The 26903-nt window shown below is 37.1% G+C and overlaps 1 protein-coding gene across 1 annotated transcript; it reads left to right on the top strand.

Annotated features, from left to right (window-relative positions):
• The first annotated feature begins 421 nt into the window (after positions 1–421).
• On the top strand, positions 422–26903 carry capn3b (calpain 3b). Its single transcript, XM_083562634.1, has 21 exons — positions 422–884; positions 10309–10378; positions 13238–13356; positions 13465–13598; positions 13713–13881; positions 14338–14421; positions 15544–15707; positions 17140–17300; positions 18394–18566; positions 19268–19279; positions 20286–20494; positions 20662–20698; positions 21121–21147; positions 21802–21873; positions 22325–22382; positions 22468–22532; positions 22613–22681; positions 22774–22852; positions 24083–24199; positions 25881–25939; positions 26263–26903. The coding sequence occupies exons 1-21, from the start codon at positions 561–563 to the stop codon at positions 26287–26289; spliced, it is 2229 nt and encodes a 742-aa protein (XP_083418760.1). The 5' UTR covers positions 422–560; the 3' UTR covers positions 26290–26903.

The following is a 26903-nucleotide window of genomic DNA, read 5'->3' as shown; positions in this document are numbered from 1 at the left end:
AAAGAAAAAAGAAATAGTGAATGTCATATAAATAAGTAAATAAATAATCAATTCATTTAAATGTTAAAAATAAATATCTAAATACAAATGATATATATATACTGTATATATTAAGACTGTCAAAATTAACGCGCTAATGCATATGTATTTTAACAGGACTAATAAACGCGTGAATAATAAGGCGACCATTTAAATAAAAAATAAAAAAATTTAAACCTTCAACTCAACTCACATTTATTGGACACATTTAAGTATTGCACATTTTAATGAGGATCTTTAACACATATAGTGTTTCTACACTTGCACTTTCCAAAAGAGGGAGAGAATGAGGCCATGCTCCTTTATCTATTAATAGACCAAGCTATGAGGATGGTTTTGTGTGTGTGTGTGTGTGTGTGTGTGTGTGTGTGTGTGTGTGTGTGTGTGTGTGTGTTTGCAGAGATGGCAGAGGGCATTAAGGTTGGACTCCAGTCCACTGTGTAAGAAGAAGAACTCAGCTAAAGAAATTGAATAACCTGTTGCTCTATTAACTCTTTGAGATTTCAAATAATAATCCCATCATGAACAGGAGAACGGACAGCAAAACGAGTAAAAATGAGAAATGTGAAGTTCAGGAGAAAGCAAGAGAAACAATAGCTCCTAAAACAGAAGCAGCTCTAGGAGCCCCAGCTGGGGGGTTGCAGCCACCTGGGAATCTTTACTCGGCTATTCTGAGCCGCAACGAAGCCGTCAAAGATGCCCTGAGACTGAAAGACTTCCTGGAGCTCAGGGACAAATACGTTAGCAAGAAGGTGCTGTTTAAAGATCCGCTGTTTCCTGCAGATGACTCTTCACTTTACTACAGCCAGAAGTTCCCTCTGAATCTGGTGTGGAAACGTCCCTCGGTGAGTGGAAAACATGATTTCTGGTATCAGGCAGCATGTCCAGAAGGTCATCTTACTGCTTGAGATGTTTCACTTAAATTTTATTTTCCTTTCCAGTCTCGATACAAATATTGCTGCATACCATACTGCTGATTCTAATTGGTCAGATAATGTTGATTTATGTTCTATAACAACATCTCCAATAGATAGATAGATAGATAGATAGATAGATAGATAGATAGATAGATAGATAGATAGATAGATAGATAGATAGATAGATAGATAGATAGATAGATAGAGATTGATTGATTGATTGATTGATTGATTGATTGATTGATTGATTGATTGATTGATAAATAGATAGATGACACCCAGACTGATTAATAGATAGATAGATAAATGAAGAGACAGATAGAGAGAGAGAGAGAGAGAGAGAGAGAGAGAGAGAGAGAGAGAGAGAGAGAAAAAGAGTGAGAAAGAGAGAGAGAGAAGCAGTAAAGTGGACAGACAGACAGACAGACAGACAGACAGACAGACAGACAGACAGACAGACAGACAGTGGTTGATTGATTGATTGATTGATTGATTGATTGATGACAACAGACTGATAGATGACAATAAAATAAAAAGAAAATGCAGTGATTTGCAAATCTCATAAACCCATATTCTAATTACAAAACAAAATAAACACACATTTTATGGAAAACAATAAGGTCATTTTGACCTGGCTGCAACACGCCACAAGACAGGGCCGGGTTTACCACTGTGGAGCATCACGTCTTCTGTCCATATACATCTTGGAACTGAGGAGACCAGTTTTGGGAGAGGAATGTTGTCCCATATGTGTCTGATGCAGGATTCTAGCTGCTCAACAGTTCTGCATGTCATTGTTGTGTTTTTCGTTTCATGATGCCCCAATGTTTTCAAATGCTGAAAGGTCAAAAGTGCAGGCGGGCCAGTTCAGTATCCGAACCATATACAGTACAGACCAAAAGTTTGGACACACCTTCTCATTCAAAGAGTTTTCTTTAGAGTCACACTGAAGGCATCAAGGGCTATTTGACCAAGAAGGAGAGTGATGGGGTGCTGCGCCAGATGACCTGGCCTCCACGGTCACCGGACCTGAACCCAATCGAGATGGTTTAGGGGTGAGCTGGACCGCAGAGTGAAGACAAAAGGGCCAACAAGTGCCAAGCATCTCTCGGGGAACTCCTTCAAGACTGTTGGAAGACCATTTCAGGTGACTACCTCTTGAAGCTCATCAAGAGAATGCCAAGAGTGTGCAAAGCAGTAATCAAAGCAAAAGGTGGCTACTTTGAAGAACCTACAATATGACATTTTTCAGTTGTTTCACACTTTTTTGTTATGTATATAATTCCATATATAATTCCACATGTGTTCATTCATAGTTTTGATGCCTTCAGTGTAAATCTACAATTTTCATAGTCATGAAAATAAAGAAAACTCTTTGAACGAGAAGGTGTGTCCAAACTTTTGGTCTGTACTGTATATATATATATATATATATATATATATATATATATATATATATATATATATATATATATATATATATATATATATATATATATATATATCCTTTAGCATTGATGGAGCCTTTCTAAATGCATTTCCATACCATCAGAGATGTGACTTTTTAAACTGAACACTGATACCAACCTGGATGATCCCTTTCCTCTTTAGTCTGGAGGACAAGGTATCCATGGTTTCCAAAAAAGGAATTACAATTTTGATTTGTCTGATTCTGAATGCTTTGTTTGTTCTAAATGTTTATATATTTAGACTCATTACGAATACTTTGTGTTATTTCGTGTTGTGCTCGATGTGCAGCATTTGGGTCAACACGTGTGTTATAGATGTGCTGTATAAATAAATTTGAATTGTGCATGCATCAACTGGTGTTAAATACTAACACAAAGCCGGATCACCATCTCTATAATCTTCTGCTGTGTAGACAAGCTTGTGGAATGAGCTCAGTTCCTGTAAGCTTTGCTGTGTGCTGAAATCAGATGAGTCTGATCTTGGGGAACGTGAGGGCGATCCGGCTGTGGGCTGGTTTATAGACTTAACACAGCGTCGAGTTCTCACCACTCTCCATGTCTTTGAGTGATGAAGTTTCACAGAGAGAGAGTGTGTGTGAGAGAGAGAGAGAGAGAGAGAGAGAGAGAGAGAGAGAGAGAGAGAGAGAGAGAGAGAGAGAGAGAGAGAGAGAAAAGGAAAAAAGTCTTAGGGGAGAGCAGGGCCAGTTGTAGCCAATTATAATAAATTAAGCTGGTAGAAATAGCAGGTGGGCAATCAGTGGTAGTGGCATGACCCCTAATTCAGTTCTCCCAATAAATAATATTTACAAAATGTAAAAAATTTTTTATTCAAACTGAATAGTGATTATGAAAACAACTTTTAACTGTATTTTAACTTTAATCTCAATTAATGTTGTTTTTGGATTTGACTAGTTTTCACATACAATTAAATCCTAAATCGACTTCTGAAGCCTATTTTTAAACTTGATATTATTATATATTATAGAACAATAAATAAACAATTATTTTATATTTTCCTTTTTTAATTATTTTTCTCAATTCATTATTTAACTAAAGACGTTACGTAACATAACGTTAAATAACCAGTTTTCTTTTTTGATACTTTTAAAGAGAAAAAATAAATAAAAAATCTTCAATGTATTACTTTATAACCAAATGCTACCTAAAAAATTTATTTATATTCAGATTCCCATTGTATATAGACCATTCTTCTTGCACTGTACTGGTTGGTGCCACTGTGTTACTGTCTTTCCTTGTCCCATGTTGTCTTCTGTCTTTATTTTTTAATTTTTTCCACTCCCCTTTTTTGTACTAAATATTGCACTTTGTGTTGTTAGTTTAAAGTAATGTGTACTTCTTCACTACTTGACTTGATTTGACTTTTGTTTATTAGCTTTATCCCAATTACTTTTTTGTTCTGAACAGCTATTGTTCTTTCCATCCATCCATTATCTATCTTCAGCATTAGTCTCCTGTTTCCGTTGGCAAAAATCCTTTTGGGCCAGGACTTTGGGTATACTTTAATTGGGTGGGCAAGGTGCAAATACCCCTGCCCACTGCTGCCACTGCCACCTGTAGGAGAGTGTGAGAGTGTAAAGTTACACATGTATTCACATGTGTATATACATTTACTTTCCTTTTTCATTAAAATTACTTATTTATCCTAACTATTCTTTTTTAATATCTGTATAGTTTTTTTTTAGTATCTTGTTATAATAGTTATATAATAGTATAATAATAATAATAATAATAATAATAATAATAATAATAATAATAATAATAATAATAATAATTATTATTATTATTATTATTATTATTATTATTATTATTGTTGTTGTTATTATTTCTGACTGACTGTTATTTCTGTTGTTATGTGTCTGTATGTTCCATGCTTTGGCAATGAGAATGTCTATAATTGTCATGCTAATAAGGCAACCTTGCATATTGAGAGAGAGAGAGAGAGAGAGAGAGAGAGAGAGAGAGAGAGAGAGAGAGAGAGAGAGAGAGAGAGAGAGAGAGAGAGAGAGAGAATTTGTGGGGTAACGTGAGAGAAAAATTGTGGGGGGAAAGAGAGAGAGTACAACCCTGATAATCAGTCGCTTTCACTGGCTGTGATTTACAGCTCTATAATATCCGTTGAGGAATTTTCCTCTGCAGCAGCTTTGACAGTAGCGTAGCTGCATCTCACAGCTCATATTGCAGACACTCAACATAAACAGATCCATCCGTAGTATTTATGACCAGGTGTTTATCCAGCAGTCTGGAATAAGTGTCCAGTATCAGTGTCTTTGTACAAACAATCCACAGCGCACCAGCATCACAGCACTTTATCACTGAATATTCTTCTGCAACAGCAGTAAACATAGTGTTATTTCATAAATTCTTTTTTACGTTTTCAGTTTCATTATGTTTTAGTGCATTAGAGCAAGGAATACACACTAGAGGTTAACCGATTAATCAGTTTTGTCTATTAATCAGCACCAATAGCTAATTGCTGGAATTAAATCCTTTGCGAAAATCCATACTGATAGTTTTTCCAGCTTCCGGTCCGCTGTCATTACGAGAGCGGCCTCTAGAGGTGAATGGCTGGCTCCACATTTCTGTTATTTTTTAAACGTAAGATGGAACGCTGTACTATATTATATTTAGGAATCATAATTTATTAATTATATCCTGATTCAGTACTGTTATTATTATTATTATTATTATTTTTATTTTTTTTATCCAGTATCCATTTTATCTGTAAAATCCACTTTTGGTGGTCGATCTCTAATTGACACTTTTCACACAGCTGAATGGGAGACTGCACACTTAGAAAACAGGATCTTCACAAGTGCTCAGCTTCCCAAACGTATTTGCTGACTCGCTTTATAGTATTACCTCAAAACATTTTGGTTTATAGCATTTATATGACTTATGATTTGAATTCACAATATTCTGAGCAGAACTCCATTATCTTAAACACTGTACTACCACATAACCTTAATGTGGAATATATATATATATATATATATATATATATATATATATATATATATATATATATATATATATATATATATATATATATAGTTCCTGAACATAGACAGACTGATTATTCATATACTTTATAACCCTTTATCAGATGCCTATGGTTCTGTTCTAAGATCCTACGAAATGAAAATGGCAGTGAAGCTATACACCATACTACAAACTAAATACTTTTGTGAGTTCCATCATACAACATAACAGCTCCAGAGGATTTGTTCAACAGGTTTTGGAAATATTACAGAGAAAGATGCATTTATTTTTTTACATGTACATCATAGCACAGTGAAATTCTTGCATATCAAGAAACTGGGGTCAGAATGCAGAGTTAGCCATGATACTGTGCCCCTGGAGTAGAGAGGCTTAGGGGCCTTGCTTAAGAGCCTAAAAGTTAAAGTTTAACAGTGCTGGGGCTTGAACCCATGACTTTTTGAATCCTACTACTAAACAAGGATTCCTGAGTTGAAATCCAACACCGCTGCTTCAGAAATCCAACAAAATACACTTTAGTTATTAATTAGATTTCATAGCATTTGGCAGTATTTGTATTTACACAACTAAGCAATTGAGGGTTAAGGGCCTTGTTTAAGAGTCCAAGAGTGGCAATTTGTGGTGGTGGGATTTGCATTCACAACCTTTTAATCAGAAGTAAAATGAGTTACCACTTCCCCCAATTATCAAGTGTTAGTTTTAGTAGCATACCCAAATTTGAAGTAGATTGCTCAGTGGTAGCTCAGTGGTTGAGGCTTTGGGTTTCTGATTGGACAGTCGGGGTTCAATTTCTATTATTGCCAAATTATTAGTCAAAATTAAATTCATTTCAACATTTCATTCAACATGACTACCGCCTTCTATAAGAACTACAATATAATCTCCTTGTATGAAAAATAAAATAGAAACACACCAAAATCGAATAAACTACACATTTCAAACACTTTATTCTACCTGTTAATGTTATTTTAAGCACACAAAAGTCGGTACTGTAGTCACTCAGTTTGTCACACTTTCTTTTTCTAATGGAGTAATGTGTAAACCATTTTTGTTTACTTTATTAATGCACATTTCTGTTGATAATTACTATACAACAACATATCTGGATAAAAGTCCATGCTTGTGAAATTGCTGATATATCTGTCTCACAGCTGAATGACAGCAGGAGCTTCAAGTATTTATTACATGACTGTAACTTTATATCCCCATAATGTCAAGAACAGAACGTCTAAAACAGGGCACTAAAAATATCTCTCTGCATCCCTGCCTTGCTGAGGATGTCTCTCTGCCTCACTGCCTTACTGAGAATGTCGCTCTGCCTCATTGCCTTGCTGAGGATGCCACACTGACTCACTGCTTTGCTGAGGATGCCACTCTGCCTTACTGCCTTGCTAAGGATGCCACACTGCTTCACTGCCTTGCTGAGGATGTCGCTCTGCCTCTCTGCTTTGCTGAGGATGTCGCTTGGCCTCACTGCCTTGCTGAGGATATCGCTTTGCCTCCCTGCCTTGCTGAAGATGTCGCTCTGCCTCCCTGCCTTGCTGAGGATGTCGCTCTGCCTCCCTGCCTTGCTGAGGATGTCGCTCTGCCTCCCTACCTTGCTGAGGATGTCGCTCTGCCTCACTGCTTTGCTAAGGATGTCGCTCTGCCTCCCTGCCTTGCTGAGGATGTCGTTCTGCCTCACTGCCTTCCTGAAGATGTTGCTCTGCTTTACTGAAATGCAGGGGGCACCAAGGCAGTTCAGAATTTGTCACAGGCATTAGTCTTTATTCATGCTTCATTCTGGATGCCATTATGCCTCCCAAATCAATTTCATCAAAAAATCTAATGAACTAGTTCCATGGAATCCAATTATAGTGGGTTTTATATTTTAGGTGCAGAGTTGAAAACTTATGACCTATAAAAGGCATTTTAAACATCAAACATTTAGCCAATGGTGGTGCCTGAGCATTGAATGCACTTGATCCAAATTTGGTGAGAATGTCCTTAGACTTGCCTAGACACCCTACACAGATAAAGAAGCAGTCAAACAAGAAGATAAAATAAAAATTTGGTACCTATGCACCTTTGCTGCTTGCCCCCTAATGACATAAGTAAATACAGTGCCTGGTGCTGAAAATCGAAATAAAAGGCTACCGGAATCGGTATGATTAGGTCGTTGTAGAGGTATTTAGAGCAGATACAAAGAAGGATGTCAAAAATAAATCGTGATATGTTGTTATAAGTGTAACATTTGTTGTAGTGTAAAGTGTTGCACAGAATGATACCTCACAGTTATTGCTCTTGGAAAAATATTTATATGAAATTGCATTGAGATAACAGGGGACTACACATGTGTCCAGAATGTGTGTAATGTGATCTGATGTCCAAAGTGGCACAGGACAGAGTAACGTGAGCTGCCGGCTGGTATGGTGTGGGTAGTATGTCAGTAAACATGGAGAGCTGGTGTTAACCCTTTAATGCATACATTTGTTCTATGTGTATCCAGATTTTCTCTCTTTTTGTCTTATGATATATGAATTTTGATTCTCTTGAAATATCTATTTGATAGTTGCAGGTAATTAAAAAAACACATGAAACATTTCCGAAATGTCAAGTTAATGATCGGAAAGTTAGTTTTAACCATAAATACTGTAGAATAAACTCAAAAGACATTGTATCAAAAGGAAAAGTACACGACTTAGTGGAGAGGGACTACTCATTCCATAAATATCTGTTTAGCCGGCTGCAATCAGGTGATGTTTCTGTATTCTGGTGGCTAAAACTGAGAGGCTCAGAAAGATTGATATGTCCACTGAGTAGATCCATAAAAACTTCATAAATCAGAAGCATAATTCTGAAACTTCCACTCATTTTTATCACCCGGCACTCCACTGACACTCCACACACTAAACTTTGGGCTTTTACTACACATATTCTAGTTTGACCATAAGATTTGAACATCGCATTCCTCATTTAGTTCCCATTTGCTCCGATTTGATTTACATTGTTCCACTAGATTTTGGGGTGTGGTTGGAGAGATAAGTGCTCATTCAACCACAAAAAGTGTTGAAGAGTTGTGGTTGCTGGGGGCTGTAGTTTCTGTTGGTTACATTCAGTGGTGAACAGTAACAAAGTAAATGTATTTCGTTACTGTACTTGCGTAGCTTTTTCCTTGTATCTGTACTTTACTCAAGTATTTCCATTCAGGGAGACATTTACATTAACTTCACTACATTTTAGAAATATTTAATTAAATATTTAACTGGTCAATTACACAACAATCCACCAACCAGGGTAGAGCGCACACTCTGTTTTGAACTTGTTTTGTTTGCTGCTTGGCAGTGGCCAAGCAGCAAATCAAATCAGAATCAGAAATCAGAATCAGTAATCAAATCAGAAATGTATCCAAATTTGTGGACTGCTCTGAGAATATTTCTTACTCATCCAATAACAGTAGCTAAAGCAGAGAGCAACTTTTCAGAGCTAAAACTCATCAATGGGGGAGATGTTGGGTCATGGCATGGTTCACCCAGGGCATTATTCAAGCTAGAACATTTATGTTTGCATTTGCAGCATTTAGCAGACTCTCTTGTCCAGAGTGACGAACAAAAGTGCTTTGAGTCTCCAGCAATGAATAAATCTACACTGGTATGCAAGATTACAAACTTAATATAAATATAACTCTTGAATTCTACAAAGCAAACTTGGAAAGTGCTAATTTAAGTGTTTTAGGAAGAGGTTGCTCTTTAACCGTCGTTTAAAGATAGTCAGGGACTCCGCTGTAAGGACATCTAGGGAAAGTTCATTCCACCACCTCGGTGCCAGAACAGAGAAGAGCCTTGAAGTATTACTTACCTCTTATTCTGAGAGATAGTGGTACCAGTTGAGCAGTGCTGGAGGATCTCAGACAGAATCTGATCTTTGAATCTGATACGTGCAGCTACTGGAAGCCAGTGAAGGGAGCACAGCCGTGGGGTGGTGTGGAAGAACTTGGGCAGATTAAACACAAGTCGTGCAGCTGCGTTTTGGATCATTTGCACTGGATGAATCGCGTTCAGAGGAAGACCTGCCAGCAGAGAGTGGCAGTAGTCCAGTCTCGAAATAACAAGAGACTGAACAAGCACCTGGGCAGCCTGTGTGGACAGAAATGGTAGAATCTTTCGGATGTTGCAGAACTGCCATTAGCGCTTGGTGGTATTTACTTAGAAATAACATACAGTTAAGTGTCAGTTTAACAGCAAGCAAAACATTTAGAGAGGAATAAATGATGAAGAAACTCCAGACTCGAACTCACCACAACACACGTGGCCTAATTTGCGTGATTTTTTTTTTTAAGTAGTTGAAAAGAAGGTTTTGGACTTTTATTAGATATCAATCAGTGTTTCAGTCATTAATATCATTTTATTAATAGATCAGTGTGCTGAGAGTCACATTCAAGTCTTTTCACATAAACTGAGGTGATTACTTAAGTACATTTAAAGGCAAATACTTTTGTACTTTCACTCAAGTGAAAGTTTAAAGGAACACTTTTACTGGAGTCACATTTTATATACTGTATCTCTACTTTTACTCAACTACATGGTTTGTGAACTTCATCCACCACTGGCTACAGTAGGTTTCCTGATGCTGGGAAAAAAATTTACCTCCACTGCTTGGCTTGTGGCTGATTTTTAATTTGGCTCCAACAAGACTGGAGTAAAATATTAATATTCTATTCTGAATTTATTGAAACGGTATTGAGCATACACAAGCCTCGTGTAGGCTAGCATCTTAAATGCTGATATTCCGTTTGAGAGAATTTACAGGTTGTGCTTCATAACTAGCAGGAAATTATGCACAGAAATGTGTATTTATTCATGTGTACTCCTTCTGTTTCTTAACAGGAAATTTGTAAGAATCCACAGTTCATTGTTGGAGGAGCAAACAGGACGGATATCTGCCAGGGAGATTTGGGTGAGTAATCTCTAAGGGTGCTAAAAAAAAAAAAGCAGACTAAAAAGCTATTATTAATTCATTGATCGCTTCCCGTATTTCAGTGAAGGGGTTGAATCATGTTTTTTTGCTGAACTATACAATTCAATTAAATTCATATTTATTTGTGTAGTGCTTTCAACAATTGACATTGTTGCCATGAATATTTTGTGGTTTGGCACTTTTAGGGTTTGTTTCCAAACATTTCAAACAACTAATAGCAAGTGCAGGGCAACAAATCCACATAAATACAATGTTAATTTAATGTAATTTAATTTCAATTCAGTATTTTGTATAGCATTTTTAACAATGCACATTGAATGTATAAGTTTAGTGCTAGAGCAAGAGAAAACTCCAGGAGATAGCATTAGGAAGAAACCTTGAGAGGAACCAGACTCAAAAGGGAAGCCATTCTCATCTTCGTAGCACCGAATGTCCATTCAGTTAACTAAACTTTTTGTAACCAATCTCTACTTCTGTGTCTGAATGAAATTCGTCATTTTGATGGAAATGTTGTAAAAGACCTTTAATGTAACTCACATTTAATGCACAACCTAATTTTTTATTGTGGTCCTTCATTGAAACTATTTTGAGCTATCAAAAAAAAAAAAATCTTCTGTTCTAGTCAATTGCTAGTCAAAATAAGTGTACATATAATCGTGTGAGTGAATTCGTTATCAAGTAAAAGCCAAATAAAAGTTCATAATAAGCAAAAAGGAAGAAAGAAAGGTCACATGTACTTTACAGCACAATCAAAATCTTTCTTCACATATCCCAGCGATGCTAGGAAGCCAGCGTCAAAAATGCCTTGCTCAAGGGTCCCAAGAGTGGCAGCTTGGCGATACTGTGAATTGAACCCCCGACCTTCTAATCAGTAACCCACAGCTTTAACCACCAAGCTATGAACTGTATATTAGCTTATAGCTGCTATAACATAAGTGATGAAAGGATCTAGCTTGTTCTGCAGAAGTTTAATGTTTTATTTACCAATTGATTTTAATTAAAAATGCAATCATTGTCAAATTTATTTGGATTTTTTTTTTTATTTTTATAAAAAATATAAACAAATAAATATGTGTACACTATATATTAAACTGAGCCAGCACTATAACATATATTAATTTCATTCCAGGCAAATGATGTCTCTTGTAAGTCTACAGTGCCCAGTGACCGTTTATGTGTCTTGAAGTGGCGCCTTTAAGTCTCTGACATTTGCTAAACTTGGCAGTCAGCTCCTTATCCCAATCATGATGGCCTTTTTCAAGACAACACTTACAATAGAGAGAGATAATGTAGAGCATGATGTCAAGCATCAAGTTTCTAGCAAAGATTAAACTTTAAAAAGATATTAAAAGATAGATATAAAGCCAGATACAGTATACTGTATTTTTTTTTTTTTTTACAGTATAATTAAAGTAAAATTATGTGGGCATATGGTACAAGAGTGAATATCATGAGCAAGCTGTATTTTACTTTTATCATGACAAAAGAATGTAGAAGTTACTAGCAGGCAGTAGGTTTTACTAAATGTTCTATATGTATCTGATGAGAGGAAAATAACCTCCATAATGAGGATCAGAGCAGGATTGTTATCGCTAGTGCAGTTAAAAGTGGTCTTTAATAGGAGAAGAACTTTTAATGATCCCCAAACATACAAGATCAGATTTCACTGTTAGCTCCTAAAAAGCTCTTTTTCATGATTTTCTTTTTAGTAATGTTCAAAATCCTATTAATAACACATTCAGCATAGTGGTAGGGATGATCTTACAGTTTGAAGAAAAATGCTTGAATATACTGTTTATCAACTAAATTAGCATGTAAACACCAGATTGCTATTTACAGTAGATACAATCAATGAGAATTTTACAATTCATGTACTGTATATTAAGATAGCAATATGAAATCCCTCTCTGGTTGACGAATGTGAGCTGGTTTACTGGGTATTTACTAGCTGGCTTGCTAGGTGATAGGTAGCAGGAGTAATGGCAATAAATGCTGTGATGTCAACTCTTGTTTTTGTATGGCATACTTAATCGTATATTAAACATAGAAAGGATACTTAGGCATATTTAGATATTTTTTGCTTATTTTGTAGAAAAAAGTTATTCAGAAGTTGCTCAGGACATAATTGGAAGTCTCTTGACATTGCTTTCTAGGTCGCAACCTGCTCAGTTACTTTCCATAAAGATCAGAATCTAAAAATTGGAAGTAATCACTTACTAGCTATGACTGATTCCTTCATTCCAGAAAGTAACCTTTGATAGACACGAACAGCTCATACGTCATAGCGCTTCTTGAATCCAGATGGGAACGAGCGCAAGTGAAACCTAGCAAAAAGATTGTCCGTTAGCTGACCCACAGCCTAAGGTTATCAAGATGTTTGCTAAGTCACCAGATCTGATGGCCATGGGATCTGATTATATGACAAGCCCCCATTGGGCAGGCTGACAAAAGTAAAAAAAGGTTTCTGTGTTCTAAGAATTCTGTAACCTCAGCCCTGAGCATCTGTTTTCAGCTTGTTAACTGATGAGCAAGAACCTGTTAGACCCTGTGCTCAAGATTTATACATATACATATACATACACACACACACACACACACATATATATATATATATATATATATATATATATAAATAGCTCAATTAGTCAGAACAGCATTATTAGCATAGGCCATGAGGAGAAGTGTTGGGTATCACCATGTTTAAAGGAGCTATATTATTCAATAGTATAGTGTACATTATTGAGCATATGTTTTTGGATGCATCATAAACCTGAAGATAAAATATGAAGATTTCTTTATGTGTATTTAATAAATCTTTTTCAATCCCACCCTCTACAGGTGATTGCTGGCTGCTGGCTGCCATTGCCTGTCTGACTCTAAATGAAACACTTCGATACCATGTCGTTCCACCAGACCAGAGCTTCACTGAGAACTATGCTGGCATTTTCCATTTTCAGGTGTGGTGGATTTTTACTATGATAATATTTTACTTCAATGATCAGGCAGACTTTAGTTCAAGTTCAAATTATTCATTCCGAACAATGGTTTGTTCTTTTTCTGTATAGTTCTGGCGGTATGGTGAGTGGGTGGATGTCCTTGTGGATGATCGACTCCCTACATACAAAAACCGTTTGGTGTTTACTCGATCAGGGAATAAGAACGAGTTCTGGAGCGCTCTTCTGGAGAAAGCATATGCCAAGTGAGCTCGCACTGTAAAGTTTGCAGTAGATATTATGAATAGCCTACTTTGAAGACTTCGCTTAATAAGGTGCAGGTCTAAAGATTTTTTTTTCTGATGTTTTGATGTTTCAAGGCTGCATGGCTCCTATGAGGCTCTGAAAGGTGGTAACACATTGGAGGCCATGGAAGACTTTACCGGAGGAGTAACAGAATACTATGAGATTACAGATGCACCCAAAGAAATATACAACATTATGAGGAAGGCTTTGGAAAGAGGTTCACTTATGGGTTGCTCCATAGATGTAAGTGTCTTGATTTCTTTGTCTGAAGTGTGCCAATATCTAAAAGTTTTGTATGCGAATGTTTTGTGGTTTGGCATGTTCAGGGTTTCTCTCTAAACTTTCCAAAGGTTTTCAAAGGTCTGCATGAATACAATGTTGATTTAATTCAGCTTTATTTCTAGCGCGAATTTAACAATGGACATTGGTATTGTTACAGAGATAAAAAGGTTATAAAGTGGTACTGTATAAGTTCACTGCCTGTTCAGTTTATTATAAAAAAATTTCAATCCTGTGGTGACAGTGGCAAGAAAAACTCTTGAGATGAGATGAGGAAGAAACCTTGAGAGAAACCAGATTCAAAAGGGCTTCAAAACTTTCATCCGAATGTCCATTTATTATATAATCATTAATATTCTAAAATTTGTGCATTATTTGTTTTTACAATATACCATTATATTATTTTCTGCTTGCTTTCAGGCGTTGGTACCAACTGCTAGTGAGACCAAAACATCTACAGGTCTGGTGAGAGGCCATGCTTACTCAGTTACTGGTGTTGAGCAGGTCAGTGGCCCATTTAATAATCTACTCATGATTTCTCTTCATGATCACTCATTTCTAATACCAGTCCCACAGTACAATTTTAAAAAGCATCATAGTGGACCGAAAAAACTTTCATCAAATTGTGATCTTTTTAAATGAAGGATTAAGCCATCAAGTTCTTAGCACAACCATAATCTCATCAACTGAACACTAACTTTAAACAAATCTTCACACAGTACTAACTCTAAACCAACCTCATGTTTGGCCCAGACATAAAGTTAGATCTGTGCTATCAGGGAAAATCAATATGGCCCCCAACATAACAAATGCCAATATACTATGTAATTGTGTATGCATCATTTTGGCATTCCAAGACTAAACTCGTTATAACAGGCTCAGTCTTTTACTGATAGATTTGGAACACTGATCTCTTTGTTTCTAATGAGGATGAGGTAAGAGGAGAATACACCGAGGCTGGCCACAGTCTGCAGGCTCTCCAAAACATTTTTGCTCAGTCATCAAAATCAGACTCAGAATCTGATTAATTGGTCCCACATGGAAACTGTTGAATTGAATTAATTGTCGAATTGAATAAAATTTAGTGTCATTTTATGTGTGCCAATGTCTGTTTTTTCTTTATCTATTTTCCATTTTCACTGCAAAAAGATACCTCAAAGGAATCAGAGTTGTATGTGAATGCTGCGAATTTAAGAATTTAAAAACCGAGCATACTGTATGAAAATAGTTGACTGAAATATAAAACTAAAAACTATGTTGTAGTGCTGGAAGTGTCATTTTAGACAAAACTTGAGCTCCAAAGATGGCTAAACTGGCCAACTTCTATTGTTACTTTCTCCAGCACCACAGATGGTGTAGGTATGCTGTTGTTTGAAAGCTAAATGGAAAGTGTAATTGTTTGCATTCCAGAACTATTTCAGTATTTGTCACTTTATATTAATTGCAGAAGATTCTTTTAGTAAAGAAGAGTCTATCAGTAAAAGAACACAATCACAAGACAAGAAATTAATCTTTTATTTTGGTCTTTTCTTTCCAATGAATTAGCAAGTACAACACAAACTGAAAAAAATCATTTCTAATCAGCTATAAGTTGTTCTATTTTAAACAGTTGTGTTTTTTCGGCAGGGTAAACAGCAAGACTCCAGGGACACTCGTATCCGTCTGGTTCGTATCCGTGACCCGTGGGGAGTCGCTCCTCCACCATCTTGCAAGTGTACTGACTGGACAGAGCTTGCGACTTCTGAGCAAGAGAAACAGAAACTCCAGCCTGTTGGGCCAGGGGAGTTTTGGTTAGTTCTCCAAGCTTTGGACTGCAGCTTAAAAGAATGCTCCAACATTTTTCAACCTAACTGCTTCTTCTGCATCCTTACCATGAACCCATTCTTTGATTACATTTGGAAATACAAGATTTTAGAAATAGATTCCAATTCTTTTTCTCCAAACTCATGTTAAAAAGAAATATATTATGAAAAGGCAATTGCTGGAATCCGAGTGTGAAACATTTTTAAAACACCTGTAATTTAATGATTTGAATCTTTTATGACCCAAAGGTTTTTGTGAATTAGACACCAAACCGTTTTAAATGTGCAACAAATCTTTTTTTAAAAGAACAAATTATGAAGGTTGTTTTTATCTGATGGCATGAAACTCACAAAACCATTTAGAAAAGCATTACGTTTTAAGAAACATTTTTTTAATTTATATTTTAAACACTTATGGGCATAGAACTATATTGAGGACAAGTGTGGGTTTAATGTCAATATTGGATGCCCATGATCTTGGATGTCCGAGGCCCTCAGATAGTGCTGCGTTTGAAACAATCATGTTTCTGTAATGGAAATCACTGCATGGGCTTATGAACACCTCCAGAAATCATTGTCTCTGAACACAGTTTTCCATGTCATCAATTAATGCAGGTTAAATCTCTTTCATGCAAAATAGAAGGCATATGTGAACATGATTCAGAAATGTGCCCATCTTTTCTGGGCCGGAGATAATTTAAAATGTACTGAGACAAAGTGGAAAATTGTTCTGTGGTCAGATGGGTTGAAATGTTATTTTATTTTTGGAAATTATGGACACCATGACCTACGGACTAAAGAGGAGAGGGACCATCTGGCTGTGGAATGGGCAGCTTGCACATTTGGAAAGGTTCCATCAATGCTGAACACTATATACAGGTTTTAGGGCAACAAATATTTCTATCCAGAAAAAGATTTTCTGGGAAGCCCTTGGATATATGAGCAAGCAATGCTAACTGCATACTGCATCTATTACAATAGTATGACTTTGTGGCCTTAATGAAACGAAAAATACAACAAAGAATACCCAGAACTGTTCAGCAGCTAGAATCCTTTATCAGACACATATGGAACAACATTCCTCCCCCAACCCTTCAGCAACTGGTCTCCTCAGTTCCCAGATGTATACAGACAGAAGACTTGATGCTACACAGTGGAAAACATGTCCCCAGCTGTTTTGAAACATGTTGCAGCCATAAAAATGAAACTCAAATTTACCTTATTTTTTTCTTTAAAATGTTATGTAAATCTCAGTTTTATTGTGAATAGAATATGGATTTATAAAAGTAGCAAATCACTGTGTTTTGTTTTTATTTACTTTTACACCGTTTGCACTTTTTTTTAATTGAGATTGTAAACACTATATGGTGGATGGAGCAATCTATCATCTTATTTGTTCTTTACTTCATTCCTTCATCAGGATGTATTTCGAAGAGTTCCAGAAAACCTTCACCAAGCTTGAGATCTGTAATCTGACCCCCGACGCACTGCAGGACGATGAATTGCTTAAATGGACCGTATCAGCCAATGAGGGGCGTTGGGTGAGAGGCTGCTCCGCTGGCGGCTGCAGGAATTTCCCAGGTGGCATGGCGTTACACGATCAAAGAAAGAACATTATACGCAACATATTGTAGCATGCTGTTTTGGGAAAATTATCAATCACTAGGTGATTCCAAAATAATTTTATTACATTGGCACATCCCAGTGTGTCATTTGCTAAAGATTGAATGATAAAAAATGACTATTTTCAATTAAATTCAATCCAATTTAATCCGTATAGCATTTTTACAATGGACATTGTCCCAAAGCAGCTTTAAACCGACTGCATATACAAATTGTAGTGTCAAAAATAAACCCCTATAATTGTATTCCTAATGAGCATGCCTGGGGCGACATCTTAACTTAAAACTCCCTCAGATAACATCAGAAAGAAACTTTGAGAGGATCCAGACTTACAAGGGAACCAGTCTTCATCTGACACCGAATGTCCATTCATTATTGTTCTATCATAAGGTTATTAACTGTTCCCTAATGGACATTCGAATGCAAAACTGTTCATTGTAATTGTAAGTAATTCTATTGATTTATGGCTACTGTGGAAAGCTACTTTATTTATTTGGCAATTTCTTTTTATTTCTTATTTTCTTTCACCTTTTATTCTTTCTGCCGCTCATTAAAACAGAGATCACTTACGAATGGAAATTAATTGATCCTTACCAATTACTTCATCCAACTCCGCCCTCAACAAACCAGCGCTCGACCACGCCTCCTGTTGCCACAGTTACATTTACATTAACGTTGCAGGATGTTATATATATATCCTGTAAATATTCATAACCTTTTTTACTTTCACTTTCTTGAAGCTTATAAATAAAGAAGGTAAATTGTACATGCAATTTACATGTACAGCATTTAAGAGACACCCTTATCCAGAGCGACTTACGTTTATTTCAAATGAGCAGCTATGGGGTTAACAGCCTTACTCAGGGGCCGAGGAATTAACCTCATGACCTTCAGATCCAAATTTCATTGTCTTACCCACTAAGCCCCCACCCTGAGGAATTTAATATATCTGTGATAGTAAAACCATTATTGTCATACTCATAATTAGTAGGTATACAGTCTACTGATTTCCTACTTTCTTGAGACGTCCTCTTTCTCCATTGCCATGTAGACACCTTCTGGACGAACCCTCAGTACCGGCTGCGTCTCACCGAGGAGGATGATGATGAGCCGGAGGATGGGGAAAGGGGCTGCACAGTGGTGGTGGCGCTCATGCAGAAGGGCAGGAGGAGAGAGAGCTACGCAGGAGCATCCCTGCATGCCATCGGCTTTGCCATCTATGAGGTAATGAACCTTCAATTCTGTTACAGCGTTCAGGGCGAAGACAAAAGCGCAGATCATTTATTAAAGTACAATGTATGGTTTACCGACATTATTGAGAAAGAAACTACACTATATGGACAAAAGTTTGTGGACACCTGAGCATAACATTGGTATGCGCTTCTTTATTGAGCATTTCATAACACATTTACTGCCGTAATTAACCTTCACTCTTCTGGAAAGATGTTCCACTAGATTTTGTAGTGTGCTTGTTGAGCTTTGTGATTATTCAAACACAAGGAATTCAGGTTTTTATGTAGGTGAGGTGAGAAGGCCTGGAGTGCAGTCAGTGTTCACATTCATCTTCTTCAATAGGGGTGGAGATCTATAGCAGGAGATCTTCCACTCCAACCAGTGTAAAGCTTATCATCATTGAGCCGGCTTTTGTGCACAGGAGCATCTTCATGCTGGAACAGGTTTTGGGTCTCATAGTTCAAGCGAAGGGAAAATTGTGCACCTCAATGTTAGTGGTAATAGTTTGTGGCTGGGAAAATCTGGTGTCCCAATACTTTTAGCCATACAGCGTATCTGCTACATCAGGTTTCTAAACTGAAACGTCTCCCAGTTGGTCATCACTGTAAACACTAGAAATGATTTAGAATTCAGATTTGTTTGATGTAAAATATAATTCAGTTCCACTGATTTCTCGTGTTTCTCGATCTCAGGTTCCGAAGGAGGTATGACTGACTGACAGGAAGCACTTTTTCTCCTGATGTCTGATCTCTGTGGGAGATTAGATGCCTTTATTCACACAACACATCGCACTCATTTACACAACTCTCACTTTCGTTTACTCCTGGATTCTTTTTTTTTTTTCTTCTCCAATTTTCTGTTTCATTCATTTCTGTCCCACTTTCTTCTCATTTTCATCTCGTTTCTGCCCTTTACCTTTTTTTCTGTTTAATTTTTCTAACTTTTATTTGATCATTTTTTATGTTTAATTTATTTTCTCTTTTTTTTTTTTATCTCACATTTTAATTATTTCCTTTTTTTCTTTTTTTTTTTTCTCTCTCTTTCTTTTTCCTCACTTCTTTGGTTTTCATTTACCATCGTCCTTTTTTAACTTATTATTATTCACATTTATTTCCCTTCTTTCATTCCTTTTGTCAATTTCTGTTCGTTTGTTTGATTCTTTCTTTCATTCATTTGCTGTTTCTCTTTACCTTTCCTTCATTCCTTCATTCCTTTCTTTCTTTCTTTCTTTCTTTCTTTCTTTCTTTCTTTCTTTCTTTCTTTCTTTCTTTCTTTCTTTCTTCCTTTCTTTCTTCCTTCCCATCTTTCTTTCTTTCTTTCTTTCTTTCTTTCTTTCTTTTTTTCTTTCTTTCTTTCTTTCTTTCTTTCTTTCTTTCTTTCTTTCTTTCTTCCTTTCTTTCTTCCTTCCTTCCCATCTTTCTTTCTTTCTTTCTTTCTTTCTTTCTTTCTTTCTTTCTTTCTTTCTTTATTCCTTTCTTTCTTCCTTCCTTCCCATCTTTCTTTCTTTCTTTCTTTCTTTCTTTCTTTCTTTCTTTCTTTCTTTCTTTCTTTCTTTCTTTCTTTCTTTCTTTCTGTCTTTCTGTCTTTCTTTCTTTCTTTTCTTCTTTCCTGTTCTTCCCTCCTTCTTTCTTGGTTATTCCTTTCTATTTCTGCAACTCCACATTGCATTTTCCTTCTCTTCCTCTTGTTTTGTTGTTTCTCCAAACGCAGATGCACGGAAACAAGCAGCATCTTTCCAAAGACTTCTTCCTGTACAACGCTTCCAAAGCTCGCTGCAAATCCTACATCAACCTGCGGGAGGTGACGGAGCGATTTCTTCTGAGACCCGGAGAGTATGTGATCGTCCCGTCCACCTTCGAACCTCACAAAGAGTCTGACTTCCTTCTCAGGGTTTTCTCCGAAAAGAAGAGCACATCAGAGTGAGTTTCAGGGGAAATAGGGAGGGTCATCAGAAGTGTGTGTGTGTGTGTGTGTGTGTGTGTGTGTGTGTGTGTGTGTGTGTGTGTGTGTGTTGGGGCTCCCAGAATGTTGAGGAGTTTGGTATCTCTTATCATAACATCACCATGTGCTTCATGTTCTCTCTCAGGTTGATGGGAGCAGTGATTGAAGCTGATCCATGTGCGGTTAGTTATTTAACGTCCAACTTTCTGCAACATAAATCAGATAATTATCATATACTGTGTATTATCCTGGGTACTGCACTCTATGGCCAAAAGTTTGTGGACACCCGAGCATAAGATGGAATGAGCTTCTTCACATTTATCCTGTTCAGTAGGATTAAGGTCCGAGCTTTATAGCCGTTCATCTTCCACTCCAACCCATTGGAAAGACATCTTCACAGGAAAGTCGGGTGTCCTAATACTTTTGACCATATCGTGTGTACGTGTGTATGTGTGTGTACATGTGTGTGTGTGTGTGTGTGTGTATAATCTATAGTTTAGTGTGGCATTTTTTTGCAAAGCTGTTTTGTTACAATATATTTTGTTAAAATACTCATCAAAAGATTTACATAAATGAAAAATAATTATTTATTTTTCTTTAACAGTTGGAAACTGACAAGAAGAAAATGAAGGTCATTGTTTATTTTGATATTATTTTTCCTATTTCTTTACAATTGTGGAAATTAAAGGTGCGTTCTGCATCGAAGGTATAGCAAAAAAAGTAGGAAAAATGAGTTTTAATAGATTATGCATAAAAAATTATAAATGCAACACGACAGGTTCCACTTTTTTTTTTTCCCTAAAACTGATAAATAAATTGTGTAACAACATGCAAGAGTTCAGGACAGACTTTTCTTTTCAGGCTCTGCTATTTAACTGATATACAAACTACAGGAGCAATAATTCAAACCTATTAACATGAATATCATCAGAGAATTCATCCATTAATAAATTTTATGTTTTGTAGTCTAAAAAACTAAAAACTTAAATTTTTTTAAACACAACAAAACTTTTTTGTACACAACAATAATTGTTTATCGTGCTGTTATAAATTAAATAAATATAAAATAAATAAAGTGCTCTCTCAAAAATATCCCTCGATCCCCGTGTTGGGAACCAGTGCAATAGATGATATAAAAACGTGTTAATCTGGATTCATAATCTGGCAACATCATTTTATAATTTAATGTCATAAATCAGTGTTTTTTTGCTGTACTATTTTTCTTAGTGTTATATTCATGTGTAATAATATAATATGTATTAACTGTGCTTTTTCACACTTTTAGCTCTTCGAGGAGGATGAAGAGAGCGAGGAGGACAAAGAGTTTAGAGCTATTTTCCAGCAGATTTCTGGAGATGTGAGGTCAAAGATATACTGAATGGACAAAAGTTTGTGGACACCTGACCATAAGATTTGTATGTGCTTCTTTTTGGAACATCCGATTCCACATTTAGTTCCCATTTTAATCAGTTTGACTTTTCTGGGAAGATTTTCCACTCGATTTTATGGATATTTGTGGAGATTCATTTAGCCTGAAGGAGGTGAGTAGGAGATCTTTCACTCCATCTATTTAAAGCAAATCTTCATGGAGCTGGATCCTAGTCTCCTAGTTCAAGCGAAGGACACATTTCATGTTACCCCATCCAAAGACAATTGAGTACCTCCAAATTTGGAGAAGAACCACATACGGCTGGAAAAGTCGGGTGTCCCAAAACTCCATAAAGTGTATAAAGTGTAGATCATTACATATGTCAATATAATGAAATCTACTCTAATACTCACACCATAATGATGACTTTCTCTCTCAGGATATGCAGATCAATGCAAAAGAGCTGACTGGTGTCCTCAATAAAGCACTGAGCAAATGTGAGCAGTGAAATATGAGAAGAAATTCCTTGTTTCTGTTCATTTTCCTATTTCCTGCTCATATCTCGTCTTCTTATTTGGTCAGACAAAGAGCTGAGAGCACAAGGTTTCGCTCTGGATAGCTGCCGAAGCATGATTGCTCTCATGGATGTATCCTTGAACGTCTGTAGAACTTGTGTGAGATTCTTGTAAATGAGGCAGAGTTACTCCTTGACCTTGTACTATAAAAGACTGATGGAACAGGAAGATTAAATCTGCAAGAGTTCAAGCACTTGTGGAACAAGGTCACACAGTGGAGGGTAAGTTCTATCATGTCACAGCCTCGTTATACTGAAAGTTAGAATGAAAATCTCTTCTCAAATGTGTGGCATGTTATATATATTGTCTGCAGGCGATCTTCACTCGGTATGACACGGACAAAAACGGCACCATCAGCAGCTTTGAGATGAGGAATGCTGTCGCCGATGCAGGTCTTTCTTTTACCAGTTTCCATTCTCTGAAATTTTGACAGTGAAGCATGGTGGTGGTTGCCTTGTTTCAAGAGTTACATTTTCCCCCTTGGCAGCTTTTCAGACTAATCCCTACTTTACCTCATTATACAGTATATGCAGTATATTATATGATCTCAAATATATTATAATATCCTATGTGTAAAGCATTGCATCTAATAATCCAATGATATTATTGCACGATGTGGAGGTGAAGACCAGACTGAATGGATGAAATGTACGCTTCGTTTTCCTTATGCATTTTATATACAGAGAGTTAGAGCTAGGATTTTGCTGCTCCAAATCACAACCAGAGATAAAGCAGTGCCACAAGATTACGTTTACTTGAATAAAGGTAAATAAAAGTTATTAGAGAGAGAGAGAAAGAGAGAGAGAGAGAGAGAGAGAGAGAGAGAGAGAGAGAGAGAGAAAGAGTGTGTGTCTTTGTATTACGTGTGTCAAAAGATCTCTGGGATAAGAGACGGCCCACCACACCACCGTCAACAAACCTGAGTGAACGCATGAGATTTGGGGCAAAGCATCCATAAATCCCAATGCAACAAAAGCACTAATTCCAGAATCAGCTCCTTTACCTGAGAAAAACTTACTGATAAAAAGCGTGACTAAATAAATATGTTTTCAGCCTCAACTTGAACACTGAGACTGTGTCTGAGTCCTGAACACTGATTGGAAGGTTGTTCCATAACTGTGGGGCTTTATAAGAGAAAGAACTGCCCCCTGGTGTAGGCTTCATTATTTGAGGTACCAACAAATAGCCTGCACCTTTTGATCTAAGTAGGCATGGAGGATCATTATGGTACAGAAGTTCACTCAGATACTGTGGCACGAGACCGTTAAGTGCTTTATACGTCAGTAGTAGTATTTTATAATCAGTGAGAGAATTAATTGGGATTAACAGTGGTGATGTGGCCCTATTTCCTGCATGTGGTAAGGAAGGTTTTGCTAAAGGAGTTTATAAGTAGCACACTAAAGAATGCTGATTAAACTGACTGCAAATCACCTGCATGTTCAACGCTCTGAACTCACACCTGAACTCCGTCCAGCCAATCAGAATCAAGTACTTGGATGGACCATGATATAAATATGATTATATATTGTAATGAAAATAGCATCATTAATACCACTTGTAGCCATGTTATGTTATTTTAAAATACATGCACATTCGTAATACAGTATATTTTACTCACACAGGTTTCCAGCTCAACCCACAGCTGCTTGACATCATTTCCATGCGATATGCTAACGAGCACCTGTACATGGATTTCGACAGCTACATTTGCTGTTTAGTGCGACTCGAGGGAATGTTCAGTAAGTGTGCTTTTAATCACGTTCAGCAATTTACATAGTCATTGAATGGACTTTTTTTTTTTTTTTACATTCCACATTTAATCCCCATTTGCTCTTATTAGATCCTCCACTCTTCTGGGAAGATGTTCCACTGAATTTTGTGGAGATTTGTGCTCATTCAGCCATGAGGGTGTTCATGTAATGATATAGGATGAGGAGATCTGGGGTGCGTTTTAGAGCTCTATGGCTAGAGCTGGAATGAACCAGTGCATAGGGGATTTCTCCCTTTGAACAAATTCACTCATGCTGGTTTGCTTCTTTCTGTAAATAAAAATGCATTTGAATATAAAGGTGAAACAATTTGTGTAAATCAACATTTGTATTGTTTTTAATGATAATTGCAGGTGGCAAGTTGGCAATCACGTTGAAAAAAAACAATATAAAATATAATACAACATTATTTTGACATTTTTTAAAACTGATAATTTACTGATGTAGACAAATGAAGACACTTTTTCCTGTTGCCGGTTGACCTTGTACTGTCTGCCAAGTCAAGTCAAGTCAAGTGTGTGTGTGTGTGTGTGTGTGTGTGTGTGTGTGTGTGTGTGTGTGTGTGTGTGTGTGAGGGGTGTGTGGGGTCGTCCACAATGCTTTTGGCTTTGCGGATGCAGCGTGTGAAGTAAATGTCCATGATGGAGGGGAGAAAGACTCTATTGATCTTCTCAGCTGTCCTCACTATCCTCTGTAGGGTCTTGCGTTCAGAGACGGTGCAGATCCCGATCCAGGCAGTGATGCAGCTGCTCAGGATGCTCTTCATGGTCTCTCTGTAGAATGTGATCAGGATAGGGAGGAGGGAGATGAGCTTTCCTCAGCCTTCTCAGAAAGTAGAGACGCTGCTGGGCTTTCTTGGTGATGGAAGTCCAGGATCCAGTTATAGAGGGAGGTGTTCCTTGTTGTCCAGGTGGGTGAGAGCCAGATTAAGGGTCATGGAGATGGAATACATGGAGCGGTTTGGATGATACGCAAACTGCATGGGGTCCAGTGAGGGTGGAGGCTGGGTCTTGATGTGCCTCATGACGAGCCTCTCGAAGCACTTCATCATGATGGGTGTGAGTGCGACGGAACGATATTCATTGAGGCAGGAGACTGTAGACTCTTGAGCACCTGGTCACTGGGAGGTGGGATGGTCTTCCTCACCGCCATGTTGTTCTGCACCTCAAACCGACGTTTAAGTCGTTCAATGCATCTGGGATGGGAGGTGTCACGGTCACAAGCAGGTAGATGCGGTAGCATTGGATGAAATTTTCCCTCCTTGAACTAGGAGGCCCAAACCAGCAAATCCAGCATGATGGTGCCCCTGTGCACAAATCCAGCTCCATAAAGATATGCTTTACATGGGTTAAAGAAGAAGATCTTCTGCTATTAAGCTCCAACCCTATTGAACACCATTCATTTTGGATTAATGCGAACTTCAGCCCAGGCCTCCTCACTTTCTCACCTACCTGACTTTACTAACATCCATGTGGCTGAATGTATCTCAAATCTCCACAAAATCTAGTGGATCTTCTCAGATGAGTGGAGGGAATTATAATGGCAAATAGGGATAAGTGTTTAATCGGATGTGGAATCTTTGAGAGGAGACTCTTTAAATATCATATTTACTGCCTTAAACTACAAGATATGTGCTGATATTTTGTTATAGGAGCTTTCAAAGCCTTCGACAAGGACGGAGACGGTATCATCAAGCTCAACGTCCTAGAGGTAAAAAACAATACGTGTCACATGCAGCATTTATTACATTAAGTTTCTAATTCACAGCATGAGACTGGTTTTCTTTCTTTCTTGCTTTCTCCTCCTGTTTTGAATACAATCACTTGCATCATGTGTGTATTTTTCTATTCATTCTATAAAAAAAAGCACACATTACATTAGCCAGAGAAATTAGCATGTTTCAAATGTTACACACAGAAAAATTAGCATGACCATTTGTTCTCTTCAGCTAGTTCCTAGCATAACCGCTAACATTTCCATATTACAGTACCCTCCTGTTGAACCTGACAGTGGTTGTTGTTTTTTTTCTGCAGTGGCTTCAACTGACCATGTACGCGTAGCAACAGATGTGGAAGAATGTGGAAATTTCCATCTTCTACTGAGGACTGCTGAGCGAACACTTGAATATTGCCATAAAAAAAATGCTACATATTCCCTAAAAAACATTATTTTTGACTTTAAGACTGTGATGCATTCTGTTTACTACTGTGACAGTTTTAATAATGTGGTGCTTCAATTTAGAGCATTTCTATCGGTTTCTATTTCAATAAATTAATAAATGTGTGATGTTATGAGGACGATAGCTAAAGATGGCTGATGCAAACGCAAAATACGAGGATTTTTATTACACAAACAGGTGAACGAATCCAACTACCATAAAACATAAGGTATACATGGGTCATGTGATCGGCAAACAACGTACACTGGGTAAAACGACAACGGAAACATGAAACCAGAATGTGATTAAAAACTGGGAATTTAAAACCTAAAAACAAAGACTTGCTAAACACCAGAGAATGAAGTCAACCTAGTGTTTACTTCGCTGTAGTGATTGGAAGATTGAATCATTTTTGTGACTTGGTTCTTTGAATCTCGTTCATCGGAATGAACACATCTTTTTCATCATTTAGTTCATTTCGTTCCTTTTATCGTCAATAAAATAAAAATCTTTTTT

The sequence above is a fragment of the Silurus aristotelis genome (genome assembly GCF_946808225.1).
Source record: "Silurus aristotelis genome assembly, chromosome: 15".
Classification (NCBI taxonomy): domain Eukaryota; kingdom Metazoa; phylum Chordata; class Actinopteri; order Siluriformes; family Siluridae; genus Silurus; species Silurus aristotelis.
The sequence above is the reverse complement of the archived record's forward strand: the minus strand, read 5'-3'. Positions and strand labels throughout refer to the sequence as shown.